This window comes from Mytilus californianus, unplaced genomic scaffold (genome assembly GCF_021869535.1).
Source record: "Mytilus californianus isolate M0D057914Y unplaced genomic scaffold, xbMytCali1.0.p SCAF_2, whole genome shotgun sequence".
Classification (NCBI taxonomy): Eukaryota; Metazoa; Mollusca; class Bivalvia; order Mytilida; family Mytilidae; genus Mytilus; species Mytilus californianus.
Genome location: NW_026262668.1, coordinates 88153883 through 88169051, shown reverse-complemented (window position 1 = coordinate 88169051; position 15169 = coordinate 88153883). Strand labels below are relative to the sequence as shown.

At 31.9% G+C, this 15169-nt stretch overlaps 1 protein-coding gene across 1 annotated transcript in view; it reads left to right on the top strand.

The window, feature by feature from the left end:
• LOC127727716 (secretin receptor-like) overlaps positions 1–15169 on the top strand; it is a 77902-nt gene that overhangs the window by 45135 nt on the left and 17598 nt on the right. The window contains exons 2-5 of the mRNA XM_052234831.1: positions 11175–11274; positions 11999–12109; positions 12620–12756; positions 14549–14643. Coding sequence (XP_052090791.1) covers positions 11175–11274; positions 11999–12109; positions 12620–12756; positions 14549–14643 — 443 coding nt within the window. The remainder of the gene's footprint in view (positions 1–11174; positions 11275–11998; positions 12110–12619; positions 12757–14548; positions 14644–15169) is intronic.

Below are 15169 nucleotides of genomic sequence, written 5' to 3'. Positions count from 1 at the left end.
TTCATTTTGCTATTTGCTATTTTCAACTTTTATAATCAAGCTGTCACGAGCTTCAAAATTAAAAAAAAAAGAAGCAAGAAATGAAAATATCAGCTTTAAAGGGGCATGAGCTACGAGATATGGAAAAAATACTTTTCTATTTTGTTCAATCATTAATGAAAGTGAAATAGTGAAATGATAATTCGCTTTTAGCAGCCAGTTTAGTTCCATTTTGTCAAAATAAGCTAAGAAACATCGCTGATTAATTATTCACTTGTAAGTGAATAATTCGACCTCATTAAATCCATTTTTATGTGACCTTCAATAAAACCCCTTAGCTAGAGATTGATTAGGCATAAACTAAGCATGTTCAGCTAATAAAAGGAAAAGAATGTCAATATTGAAACTCAAAAAGGGAAACAAAAGTAAACCTTTTGGTTGACTGATTCGATCAACAAAAACTCATTCTTATACAGGAAAAAAACGATGATTAACATATTTTTTTAACCTACATTATGAAATCAAACAGACCAAGAAAAATCCAATTGCACGTGTTTGCTATCTATTTATATCTGTATTTATGTTTATATCAGGTAACATGACGGTCGGCAGTCTTGGAGGTCACCTCGATGGTTAATTAGAGGCGTCTAGACTAAAATACACACGAAATTTTGATACATATTATCGAGTTCATACATTGCAAATTGTTTATTTAAGACTTTTTTTAAATAGGGATATACGTTTTAGTATGTTATAAATCAAATATGAGAATTTGAGTCACATCGGTGAACATGAATTTGACAGCTTATGCCCCTAAAAACACTAAATAATGAAAAGATGATGCATAGGCATATATATATATATATATAGGACTAGCTTGACCCATAAAAACATATGGTTATAAGTAGCAAATTAATTTCTTCAAGTATATGTATTAGACTAAATTTTATTTTAAGTCGATAAATCTATATGTGCTCCTTTCTTAAACATAGTATTCATAGTGACATTCACCCTTTAATATTCATACATCCTTCATAATATAAGTTCCAAATGGAAACAATATTCTGGAATATTATTTCCACTGAAATAAATATTACAGTTAATGTTCCTAACGGAGTAAATGGTATAGAATATTTGTTCCAACAGGAACAGATATTATTACATTATTTATAACAAAATTTCCAGTGGAACTTCTGTTAGGCGGAACAAATACACGTTGACAGTGCATGATAGGATACATATTTTCAAAATATATGAAAAGGGAAATGGATGTCTCAGATGCTCACCACTACTACAAAAGAATCGAAGTGCTATATGCACATAGCGTTGGCCAAATGAACGACATGTCCTAATGAGTGTTTTTAAAACTTCTCAGGAAAATATTGACGGAAATGAGAAATGAGTAGTGAAAAATAAATGAAAACGGAACGACTCTGATTCTAAAAATGGATGTTAGATATACTGTATATTTGGGTTGATATAGATGCATACGATGTTATATTTTTGTCCAGTTTCCCATGTTAAGTAATTAAAATGAGAAGGTATTTACCTTACAGCTTCATTTTCCGGCGATGCTGGAATGTATAAATGATATAAAACAAGGTAAGCGTCTTGGACCTACTTTATCTCTTTATTCGGATACTTGCGGATATCTTCTCAAATTTCAACGGGAATATTAGAAAAGAACCCGGATAGAACCAAGAAGTTGGGTTTCTATAACCAAACAACCCGGATGTTGAACCAGTTACCATGTCCTAATTTGGTGTAGATAAAACTTCCAAAAAAATATAGACGGAAATAAGGGATGAGTGGTAAAAAATAAATGAAACTGAGTTTCTTTCCGACTGATTTAAACAGAAAAGGATGTGCGATATTTTGTATATCTAGGTCTAGGTTGATGGAAATATCGTAAGATTCTATATTTTTGTCCAGTTTCCAATGTCAAAATAATTTAAATGAGAAGATATTTACCTCAAAGCTTCATTTTCCGGCGATGCTGAAATGTTTAATGTTATAAAACTAACACCTCGTTCATATAAGATGCAAATAGATGAAAGCTGAACCGATAATCTGTCCTGCTTGAACTATTGATGACATGCAACAATAATTTTTCAATTGTAGCATCAGGGTTGCGTTCAAAATCGTAGCGGCTACGTAGTGCTACGTAGAGTTATAACTATTGAACGTGTTGCTAGCCTAGCTGCTATCAATATCTATGTAGCAGCTAGGCTAGCTACACGTTCAATAGTCATAAATCTACGTAGCCCTATGTAGCCGCTACGATATTGAACTCAACCCAGATATTTTGTATTGTGACGTCAAAATTTTACAGGAAACTGGGTGATGTCCAGTAATGGCAGACAAATAGCAATAAGGTGTATAGGAAAACATGACCTAACATCTCGTTCATATAAGATGCAAATACATGGAAGCTGAATGGTTGAATGTGTTCAATATGAAAATAATAGTTAAAATGTCAAAATCACAAATCAGCCGTTCGACTATGAGTATGACTTTTGAGCAAATTTGGAGGGAAATGGGGCGTAGAGGGGTCAAATAGTGTTCAAGGGAAGCAAGTGCTCTTTAAATTATGCGTGTTTCAAAAATTGAGGAAAAATTACAGGGAAAGTTGGGTCATCTTTTCAGACTTCAGTTAAATAATGACTAATGTACTTACCTTCTAATTCTATATATATATAAAAAAAAAATCACAACTCAGAACAGAACAATAACACTATGTCTATTTTACTTTGACTACTGATCTGCAAACCTACAAACAGACACAAAAATATCATAAAATAGTGAAATATAAGATTGATTGCACTTTGTATGGATAATTCCAACATGTGTAACATGGGAAGCCCGTTTGTTTACAAATAATAATGTCACGTGATCGCGCACTGACGTCACAAATTTGCATCGCCCTTACAATACACTACACAATTCACACATACATAACCCATTTAGAATCATGTGCAAAACAGTGTAGACGATACCATTGATTGGCGCGCTAAAATATCCCATTGACTGGGTCAGATTAGGTGAACGTTCGTCTCTAACGCCCACAACTCACGACGTATTTATTACAGACATTTAAACTGTGGGGTTGCGAAAGGGTCTCAGTGCCTAATTAAAATAATTCGAAAAACTAATCAGGAATAACCTTTGTGTTTTGATTTATATTAAATACTTAAACGTTCTTTACTTGTGTTTTTTTTTATGTTTTGATAATCAATTTTTATGATATCGCACGTTCTTTCAGCAAAAAAGGATTTAACTGGCTTTTAAAGTTACAATGCATGTGTTGATTATTATCTTTTTTTCGGACGTCAAAGCGATTTAACAATGGCGGTTGTCTAATTATGTCATCTTTTAACTTTTATCTGGTCACAATTTTATTTTAGAACGAATGCATGATCAACTTTGAAAAGTGTGCAAACACAAAACATATAGACAAAATATACTTTTTTCCTGTCTTTTCTGCTAACTACTATACTTGTGAAAAAACCCTTGGCAACAGAAACATATTCATTTTTTTTAATCGACCCAATTTACATAGTATAAATGGACGACTTCGTACATTTTATGATCGCAAATAAAATATGTATATAATATACTGTGCACTGTAGTTCGTATATATACTTTGGCAACCCCACAGTTTGAATGTCTATAATAAATACGTCGTGAGTTGTGGGCGTTACAGACGAACGTTCACCTAATCTGACCCAGTCAATGGGGTATTTTAGCGCGCCAATCAATGGTCTCGTCTACACTGTTTTGCACATGATTCTATCATGCAAACATGCAAAGTGAATGTGATTAGTTGTCAAATAATACAAAAACATTGCATATACAGTTAATGAAGAAATTAGTTCATCAAATAGATAAGATTTCACTCATGACACAAATCGACTGGGTTGACATTTGTCATTTCTGTCATCGGGGATAATTGATAAATGGGATTAAACTGATCGTCAAGAAGGTCTAGAGAACACCACCTCTGGAGAACCTTAACATTAATAAGTAATACTTACCAAAATTACTCTATATTATTAAACGCTATTTAAATGAAATGTCAGAAAGATTACGATATAATACTGATGCAGGCGGGGATGCAGGTTATTTTGGTGCGAAAAAATATTCTTACTCCTATTGCTTGACGTAATAAAATTTGTATAGAATCAAATTTAACTAAAGTTCAGCGTAAACAAAAGTGAATATGCAGAAGATACCCTTTTGAAACGGGGACACCAGTCACAAGGGTAGAAGTGACTGTGTGTCTACCTTTATTTACAAAAACTTACAACAATAAATTATTAGATAGAAAGTCTTTAAGAAAAATAACATACATGGCATTTGATTGGTCAGTGTAAAAAGATGGTCTCTAAAATCATATATTCAAGGAAATAAATAAAACCTGTAGTTAAAGTAAAAATACATAAAATAATAAACTTCTTTCACATGGTTCATTCCAAGTAACAATTTGATTAAAAATCGTCGAAAGTTGAATAATTCTAAAAGGTAAATTCTTCCATATACATCATTAAATATACCATTTGCATTACTTAAAAAGCGTAGCCAAAGTCGCCAACTAAAAATAAAACTTGTACACTTTGTGACAGTTCCAAGAAACTGGTATCTCTATTATTTCAAAAAGAAAATAAAGTATTCCTATTTAAACCAGATAGATTCAATGTCACCAAATAAAACCTTATTTTTCTACATAACTGTAAATATTCTTAACTAGATGCCACACCTTCCCTTGTATACCACTTTGCCTTAATTTTACAAAGAACCCATCACACCACACTATTTATAACACCTTCAATAAATCAAAAAAGGCTAAGTAGAGGGGTGTCTTAGAAGAACGAGACAATGCAAATATTTGATCTTTGATGCGTCATTCAAACGAAAGGCTCCCTGTTTTTCTCCACGTACTTAATTTTTGTTCTAGGAAGACGTGTCCCAACTCACTAGTTGAACGTTTTCACGGTCTTAGATCTTTCGATAACAGAATTGTCGTTGGTTTTTTTTATTTATCGATTGTGACATTGTGACTGAGTGTGGATACACATGACAGGTGATGCATGAATGCGCTTACCCTTTTGACGCAACCGTTATCGTTCCTGTTGGAGTTCCTACGATTCCTCAAGGTTTTGTTACCTTGATTTGTGTCTTCATACAAGTGAGAAGTTTAGTTAGCTATAAAAACAGTTTTAATCCACCATTTTCTACATAAGGAAATGCCTGCACCAAGTCAGGAATATGACAGTTGTTTTCCATTTGTTTGATGTGTTTGAACTTTTGATTTTGCCATTTGATAATGGAATTTCCGTTTTGAATTTTCCTTGGAGTTCGGTTTTTTTTTTTTTTATTTAACATCGGTATACTACTCTTGTCTCTAATTGGTCGTATGTTTTTGCTTCGGTTTAAGAAGTACAGTTATGCCTCATAATGCACAGTTTGCAATATTCACCGATTTATTTGCGTATTTTGAGTAAATACATTAAAGATGATTAATCGAATCGGGAAATGTAATAAGAGGTGCACATTTGTCTTCATAGAAATTCCGATAATGTGGCGATATAAATTCTTGCCAAAGTGAACAAAATATTTTCTAGCAAGCACCAGGCAATGACCACCGAAAGGTATAAACTAATTTAGTAACATCATCAGATTGACAATTGTAAGCTATAATGTTTCTTTTTGATGTGTGTTTTATTCATTTGAATATTGTGTAGAAAATAGAGCTTAGATAAAGTAAGGCAACGTTAGTTTTCTCATTTTCGAATTTCATAAATCGAATAGAAAAAGAAATCAAGACAAACAACCGTGTCGACCGGTGTTTTAAACTAGTCTACAGGTCTTTTAAGCAGATGTATGAAAGATGCTGATGACGTTTGCTATGATTTATTATTCTGTAGTGAAATCTACTTTTGCGAAGTGTAGGACTTATACTTTCCATGATAGTATCAGAAACCCGTTGTGAAATATTTACCTGACCCAAAACGTAATCATTGATAACAATTGTTGTGTTATTTGAGCTAAACGACAGTTAAATATGATTTTTCATGTACATGTTTTGTTTTGTAATTGTGTAAACAAGGACAGGGTTTTATTTAAGAACCATTTAATTTTATTGTTTCCTTGTTATGCACGCTTATGACTACATTGCATTTCTAGACAGCTGAAGTTATCTAAATGCTATGCAAATATACAGTCTTTGATTCTGTCTACTTATAGATCTCATATAATTGCTTTTCAAGGCTTGTCTTGTATTCAAGAGACAATCGAAGATAATTTACCGAAATATGCTAAAATTTGACAAACGAATTAAATTCACAACGTAGACAAGTGTTTTCCATGTAACGGGTTTTTAGCATAATTATACTCGTGATTGGACAGTACACTTTTCAGCTGTAATAATTCAGGATGCTTTTCAATTAAAACTTGACATTCAATTATCTGGTGATTACCAAATTTCGAATATAAAGTTATTGCTGTCAAAAGATCTTGAAAAGCCGAGAATTCCACGATTTATTGATATATATTAGTTACTGTATAATATAAAAGATGGATTTTAACTACACTGTTCTTAACACGAGGATTGGTATTGGAACGACTATGTGAACAAGATGCATTAGAAGTATATAAAAAGGGAAACATATCTTTTAAACAAATGATTTCAAAATCTGACTTGTTGATTAATGTATAAATTTATACAGTAATTGTCATTTTAAAAAGGAACCTACTCTGTGTAAAAAAATATATGTACACACACACAAACTCACAAACACATAGATATTGCATATGCTCGCGATTTCGCTGGTGTCTTCCGAATAGACTTGTTAAATGTTTTGCAAATAAATATTGATAATTTAAACGGTAAAAAGAATAAGCAGATGTGGTATGATTGCCAATGAGACAACTCTCCACCAGAGACCAAATGACGTAGAAGTAAGCAAACAAAGTTATATATTCTTTTAATCAAAGTGAACTTTCGGGATATAATAATTCAGTATGCAAGACTTTTGCAGTAGTAAAAAAAAAATCTGACTGATAAACTTTTTTCAAAGATATTCCTCATATCAAATCGAAAGACTGATTGAAAGAATTAGCCCACCTTTGTTTCCTTACAGGAAAATGTTCAATGTGATACACATATCTTATTTCAAGTGGCAATTCATACTATGTAATAAACAATTAAAAGGCAACAAACATGTCACGTTTATTGACATGTTTTTCAACAGTGAGTTGTCATTCCTATGGAGAACCGCAAATCCCGAAATATCGATTTCTCAAGTCTATGAATTGGCAAAACGTCATGTTACTTTTGTATGCAGTTAATAACTATGTTATGAAATAGGTTAGGAAAAAGCCAGAAGACCTTAACTGGACAATATATAACAATGGATCACAGCTGGTCGGTCATGAACTAAGAAGTGAATTCAAAAACTACTATGTAGTACGATAAGTGAGAGGTTTAGATAGCTATAAAACCAGCTTTAATCCAACATTTTCTACATAAGGAAATGCCTGCACCAAGTCAGAAATATGACAGTTTATTTTCCATTCGTTTGAGCTCTTAATTTTGCCATTTGATAAGGGACTTTCCGTTTTGAATTTTACTTAGAGTTTGGTATTTTCGTTATTTTACATTTATATACCATGAGCACCCTAATGTTTCCAACCCTTTCAAGAAGCCCGAGGTTGTGGATATTTCTAGCAAACAAAGCCTCAAACAATATTGTTTTAATATCTAAAAATTAATATTTGGAATACCAAATTTTTAAAAATTCGGAATTCTATTCTCCCCTTTTGTATTAATATTAAAAAGTGACGATTTAAATATCCCGTTCCTAAACTACACAAAAATCTCTATCAAGAACGATATATAGCTTTGTCGTCTAGATGTTCGACTCAACATCTTTCTTTCTACAGCAAAAGACAGCCTTCAGAAATATTGTCATATGGTCTGCTCAATATCTTAATCTTTTCCTTGATATTGCCACAGATGTACGATTTCAAACTATTATTTTTGAGAAACGGAGTGCTCTCAGCTAACTTAATTATGAACTTCCCATTTCTCAGCAAAAACATACTTTTGTCCAATCTTATGGCGTTTACATATCTCAATTAAAACTCTACGTTCGTTCTTGCTCACGTTATACTGACTTCATTAACAAGAGCATTTTGCTGACAAAAAATGATCTACAGAGTTACATGTATGAGGAAAAACGAGTGAAATATGAAATTAACACTTGACGAAATCGACACTTCACAAGTTTTAACTTCATGATCCCCAATTGAATAACATATATGATGTGTCTGTGATTCAACTTACTACCAACATGTATTCGTTTGATGTAATCTTCTGAAGTTATATGTCTATTCTAATGTGGATGTTGTTTTCATTTAGTCGGTAACAATGGAACCTACAGCTTTTCGTTGAAATCTCCAAATTTAGTTGCGGAATCGAATACTAGTATTATGCACTTATGCACATCCCATATTCATTTGCACAGTAACATACGATTTATTGAAAAAAAAGGGTAAGCAATGCTGTAATTATGGATATACGGAAACAAAAATTAAAAGATACCAGAACTAATGTTACTTTGTAATTAACATGTTCCAGCATCGCCAATTCTTTTTCTCTTGGTATCTTATTATTCTTACTAAGCTTTTAATTTCATGGATACCTTACGGATTAATCTATAGTGTACATATATCGATTTGTTACGAGGTGGTCCTTTACAACATATGTGATTTGACAAATTTGTGAATGTGATTTGACCTTAATCAAATTCCGTCCTCAAAAATTTTATTTGAAGCCCCGCTTTTTCATGAAAAAAATATTAAGTTTTAAACTGATATACAATCAAGTTGTGTTTTTAATGAACATCCAACTTTACCAATTAAACCTCCTGACATTATATTATTACTTTATATTACGCATATAAGTTCTTAACATGTATATTTTAGGAATGATCAGATTAGATGCATCTACCAATCTTAGTCACTAGATATTCAGCTTTGTAGATTAATTAAAAAATAGTTAAAGTGTTATGCAAGTAAAATTTATTGAAGTGATGCTTTATAAACATGTCAGTCTTTGTTCAAATGATATTTTAAATCTCATGGAGCTGAAATTTAATATTATATCAGATATGCTTTTATAAAATTGAGAAATGAAAACATCAATATGACAACTTCTTCCTGACCGACTTTTTCTTAACAATATCAAAACAAAAATAGCTAAAAATATGACAATCAACTTTGAATAACAATGATATATCTATTTCAACCGTGGATGTTGTAATTATTTAGTCATGACAAAAGGAACAAGGAAACCTGCATCTTTTGTTCAAATATCCTGTCGTTTTATCTGTATTTTACTGAATATTTACAGATGTTCAAATTAAGCTGCGTAAATTGAATTATGCAATTTTACCTATCCCATATTTATCTGAACATTAAAATTCGATTTATTGGAAAAAGGGGAAAACAACACCGTAATAATGGATATACGGAAAATATCACTCGAACAATTACAACAAAAGTGACGATTCTGAACAGTTATACATTTTTCCTTTTACGTACTTTTGACATTTTCTTTTGGTAAAAAAGACAGTATTTTCGGTTTTCCACACACACACACACACACACACACAAAGTTGACAATTATAGAATATAGTTTATTTTGTATATAAACACGAATGAAAGTTATTTTGATGCCATCCTTAACGTTCTGTTTACGATGATTTTACTGTTTATAAAGAATTTTTTTTAACCCGCCCAATATGCATAGAACCCCCAAATTAGCTAATAAATGCGCAGGTGTTCATCGAATAAGAAAACATGTTCACCAAAACAATATGGAATAGGATAAACCGACAACTTTGATAAATTCGGCTTAAAAAGAGATCATCTATTAGTTTTAGCGAGACATGCCAGGACCACGATAAATATAGGAAAACGGTGTTAACAGGAAACGAGATTATGGCGTCAATAGATTTCAATTGGTAACGAAGTTGCAAAAGCGTTACCTGAATGTACGCAACGGATTAATGACTATTGACGTATAAGAATTTACGATTACAATTTTTAGATACACGATGGAGTTGTGAGTGTTTAGTAGAAGTCATATTCATTAATTAAACAATGTTGTAATTAAAAACCAAAAAATAAGCATATAAGGGGAGAATTCACTATAATAAATAAATGAAATCAGCCTAAAAAACCCATTAAAGGATACACAACAGAATAAAACATAGAAATGACAAATCAATATAATATTAAAAAAAATAAGAAACTGCTAAGACAGTCATACAAAATATATTGCATACATTACACCAATTATTTGTTAGATTTTTGATGAATTATTTATTCATTTATCAATTGATTTTTTGCCGATAACATAACAAATTTGCGAGAAATTTCAAATAGTTTTATAATAACAATTACCCCTTCGCCACGCTACGTTTAGTTAAGTAGAAATCATAACCGATTTACATGGGATACTTTTAAAAGAGTGATAAGTCTTCTAATTCAGAAAAGAGCAAATTAGACAAAGAAACAAAGTCAATTCAAACTGCAATTCAAGTCATTATAACTTTTCGTTTTTGTGAACATGTGATTCAAGAATGTCTAGGTCATCGTTCGTGATGTGAATATATATTCCTTCATAATTAATTAGCTCTGGTCAAACATGACAAAACATGAGGGTTTTGCTATTAATTACGTTCATCATAGTCCTGTTTATGACACAATACACATTTTTCCTTGATATCTAACTTTCATATTTTCACGGTTTGTCAGTATTCTTATCGAAACATGTCTTTCGTGTATACTGCCTCTTTAAATATTTCCACATGTTTTCGTCATGTCATCGTTTATAGTTATATTCATATTTATATCCATAATTTTCTCTGTGTTGTCTGTATATAGACGACTTTCGAATTTATGTACTTTCCCGTAAATGTCCTATGTCACAATTCTTATATTATTTCGTCACAGTAAGAACGGATCGATGACCTTGTGTAAAACGGTGTAACTCATTCATAAAAAAACGACTCTAGTTTTCACGGGAAAATCAATATATTGATACAACACTTAGGTTTCCTATACCGCATATGACAGACTGCAATTGTACATGCTACTTTTTAAATTTATTTCTTTGTGTTTCTTTCTAGGGTAAAGTATTCATAAGCCCAGATGACCAGGAAAAGGCTATCCTACGTGCACATATTGACTGTTTATCACAGTCGTCACACAGACCACATTCTAGTAATGGTACTTATTTAAATAAAATAGATACACTTTTTTAGCAATCGAATTACACATATTTGCGTTATCTATAAACATGAAAATAGTGTTTAAATTTCCTGGTTTTTGGAATCTTTTTTCAACCATCGAATCTGTTAAAGTTTTTAAGCAATGCTCTTTGGTGAATACCTGATATATGCCTCTACAGCTGAAGGTGGTGCAGTACACCCGTTATATCGTATATTCAATATGCTGTGATGCTTAGTAATACATAGTTTTGAGTTATCATTATTAAGGTCTTTCCTTATTCAAAAGGGAAACCCTTACTCTATTACTTATGATTATTATTATTCTATTTTTTTCTGCAAAACTTTGGCAAAATTTCCTCCGTAACCGTATGACATGTTCTAATCAACTTCACACTTGTATCCGTACCATCAATACATATCTAGAATTATTAGCTATAACTAAGAAACCAAAGGTCCAAGACCTAAAAGTATAAGTTTGCAAGGACATCGGGGACCAATGACCTTGATAAAGATCATCAGGTGAAAGGTCAATACCACGTCCAAGATAATGAATTGTGTGTGTTTTTACCTTTTTAAAGGGTTTAATTGGTTTTAACGCTTTTTAAAGCACTCTGTGTCTGTATGACTAATGGTTTACAAAATTAAAATAAAAGACCTATCAGTTGTTGGCGGGCAATTGGAATTTTATTTCTTACTACTTCTTTTTATTATCTTTGTTTTAGAGGTATACTGCAATAGAACCTGGGATGGTATACTTTGTTGGCCAGAGACCAAAGCAGATGAAGAGGTTATTCTATCATGTCCGGATTATATCCATGAATTTTATTACAACAGTGAGTTTCTGTATACTATTCATTTACAATATTAGAACTCAAGACGGAATTTGTAATTGTATTGTAGATGATGCACTTTTTTATATAAATATCTGCATATTTTAATTCAAAATGGATCATGATAAAGTATATTTTTATTGATATCAACCTTATACTTATATTACTGCACAGGACAAACCTTTCTAGAATAACCTTCATCGGGTATTTTCTACACAAAACTTTAAGAGTTTTAGGAAGCCAAAATTTGTGAGTATCAAAACTATTAGCCTGTACCCAGTCAGGAATATGACAGTTGTTTTCCATTCGTTTGATGTGTTTGAGATTTTGAGGTTGCCATTTGATAAAGGACTTTCCGTTTTGAATTTTCCTTGGAGTTCGGTATCTTTTTATTTTACTTTTAAGCAGTTAATTTCGTCTATTGACAGCTTTGCCTAAGAAATGAAACTATGTCCTTTTGTTTCAGTTGTGGTATCAAGATGCATAAATAATTGATGAGAAATTTTCCTTCAGATAATGCATCGAAACATTGTATGTCAGACGGAAGATGGTACATTCACAATGGTTTGAATAAGACATGGACAAATTATACATCTTGCTTTAATCAAAGGCAGCAAAATCAACCGACAATGGTTCCAACATTAGTACAGGTAATTTTTAATATTTATCATTACAATAAGAGTACGTTAGATTTGAAATTGAATGTCAGCTGTTTTTGATATTTTATCTCAATAAGAGGCTCATATCCACTTAATGAACTGTTCCAAATTAATCCAGCATTATTGTTTACTCATCTACAGATGAACGAGGGGAAGACATTAAATGATACCTTGACGTCAGTGTCGAGAACTCCTTACAAATATAATTTGATACCGATCGACTTGAGAGGAGTTTCCTATGCAAATATTAAAAGACTATACCACTCTGAATTCTTGAATTGACACCCAGTAGACGAGAACAACGAACATAAACACAATTGTATCCAATTGTTGTGCGTCATTTGAAGATATGCATATATAAGTTTTAAGAAGCATCTATTCTGCTAGTATTTCACCGACAATTGACATTATGTATAATATTCAATTCCAAATTAATTGTTTGTGAAAACAGTATGTGCATATCATTTTCGACATAAAGTATGAATGGGACTGGAACACAATTGTGTACAGTTGTTATGCTCCATGTGTGGATGTGCAAATTTTTCGTTGAAAAGGGGGGAACTTTATTTTGAATAACCTAAAAAAATGACATCTTTTTATGCTAGGATTACAACGTAAATTGATTACCTTATAAAAGTCTTAAGAATGGTGCAGCGATACCGATATATATATAGAGTATTGGCATTTTTGTTTTTGATACTGACTTTCTCAGCAAGAATATCAAGCTGATATTCGAGCTGAGCAAATCAATATCAAAAACTAAAATGCCATTATTCTTTTTGTCGGCAATATGTCTTAACAAATGTTTTTTGGTTGAGGATATGAAATAACATGAAAAAGTAAGTAAAAAATGTTGTCATAGTTTTTCGGTTGTGTGAATGAAGTTGCGTGCATTTCATTGATAAATCGACGGGGATGATAGAAATGAACACGTGACAAAACTGCATTGATACATGCCGTCATTGCCTAACAGGTCCAGTCCATGATCTTACAATCCATTTGGCAGTAAGATCAAAGGAAACATGTACAAAGTGCCGATAAAAGATAGTAAAATACGGAAAAGAGGAGGTATCACCATTGTATTGACAAATATTTCGGCTTCTTAAATGGCCTTCTTTTGTGTCAATGTCAAAATAAGTTAACATTCAAAGTGCTCAAATTTCAATGCCATTTAGTAAATATATAGGCAGAATATGAAATCATAAATTGATTGCTGATGTAAAAATCGGCTCCAATTTCCATAATATCTGTTCACTGTCCTTTTCCAAATGGCATGGTTTTTGATTACTACATTAGAACTCAATGGAAAATATATATGTCGTTAGATATTAAATTTCAAGTTTTGCTTGAAACGCGACATCAGCGAAAATTGATACCCAAGGAACACGCATTGATTTGTTTTTATCAATCATTTGTATATCTGTCTCAAAATAATGCGCAAGATCATTCCCTGCTGATATATCTTTTTCTTTTTTTTTTTAGTTTTTGGTAGGATTCAACGGTAGCCTATATAGCAATGTTTTCGACATTTTTGCCTTCTGACCAGAACAAAATACCAGAATTCGTTTTGTAAATCGTATAATGTCAGAAGCGCTTTTCTTGATTTACCTTCATCAGGAACGCTCAATGCCAAATATTTAAAAGTCATGGATTTTGTATTATTATCGTAGAAAAATATCGACCTTTATATGCTGAATATGACAATAAAAATACCTACAGAGGTAGATGATATTTTCCATGATGAAATTACTTATGATAATTTGATTTTTTTCAATATTTTCAGCAACATTTAGAAAACATCAAAATTATGTACAATATCGGCTATGGTATATCCTTGGTGTCATTGAGTTTAGCCGTGTTTGTTATGGTATATTTTAGGTATGTTTTATGCAGTTTATTATGGGGTTTTTACGGTTCAATTAGAATACTGAATACTAAGACCTGCTTAGAAAAAAAACAGCTCTCAAAATAAGTGGGTATATTTTGAAAACGTTCACATACCAGAAAAATACTCCATTTTTATACGCCCGTTTACGGGACGTATTATGGTATAACGTTGTCCGTCCGTCCGTCCGGCGTCAACATGTCGAACAATAACTCAAAAACGCTTTAACCAATTTGCATGAAACTTTGGTGAATTGTTTATATCTATTGACGTGAGCTCTTTTTCGATTTTTATAAATTTTCGATTTTACGTTTCCGAGTTATGGTGTTTTATTCATTAAAAAAGGGGGATTTTCCAGTTTTCGGACAATAACTCAAAAATGCTTTGAACAGTTTTCATGAAACTTTGATGAATTGTTTATATCTATTGATGTGAGCTCCCTTTCAATTTTCATAAATTTTAGATTTTACGTTTCCTAGTTATGGGGTTTTATTCATTCTAAAAGGGGGGGTTTTCCAG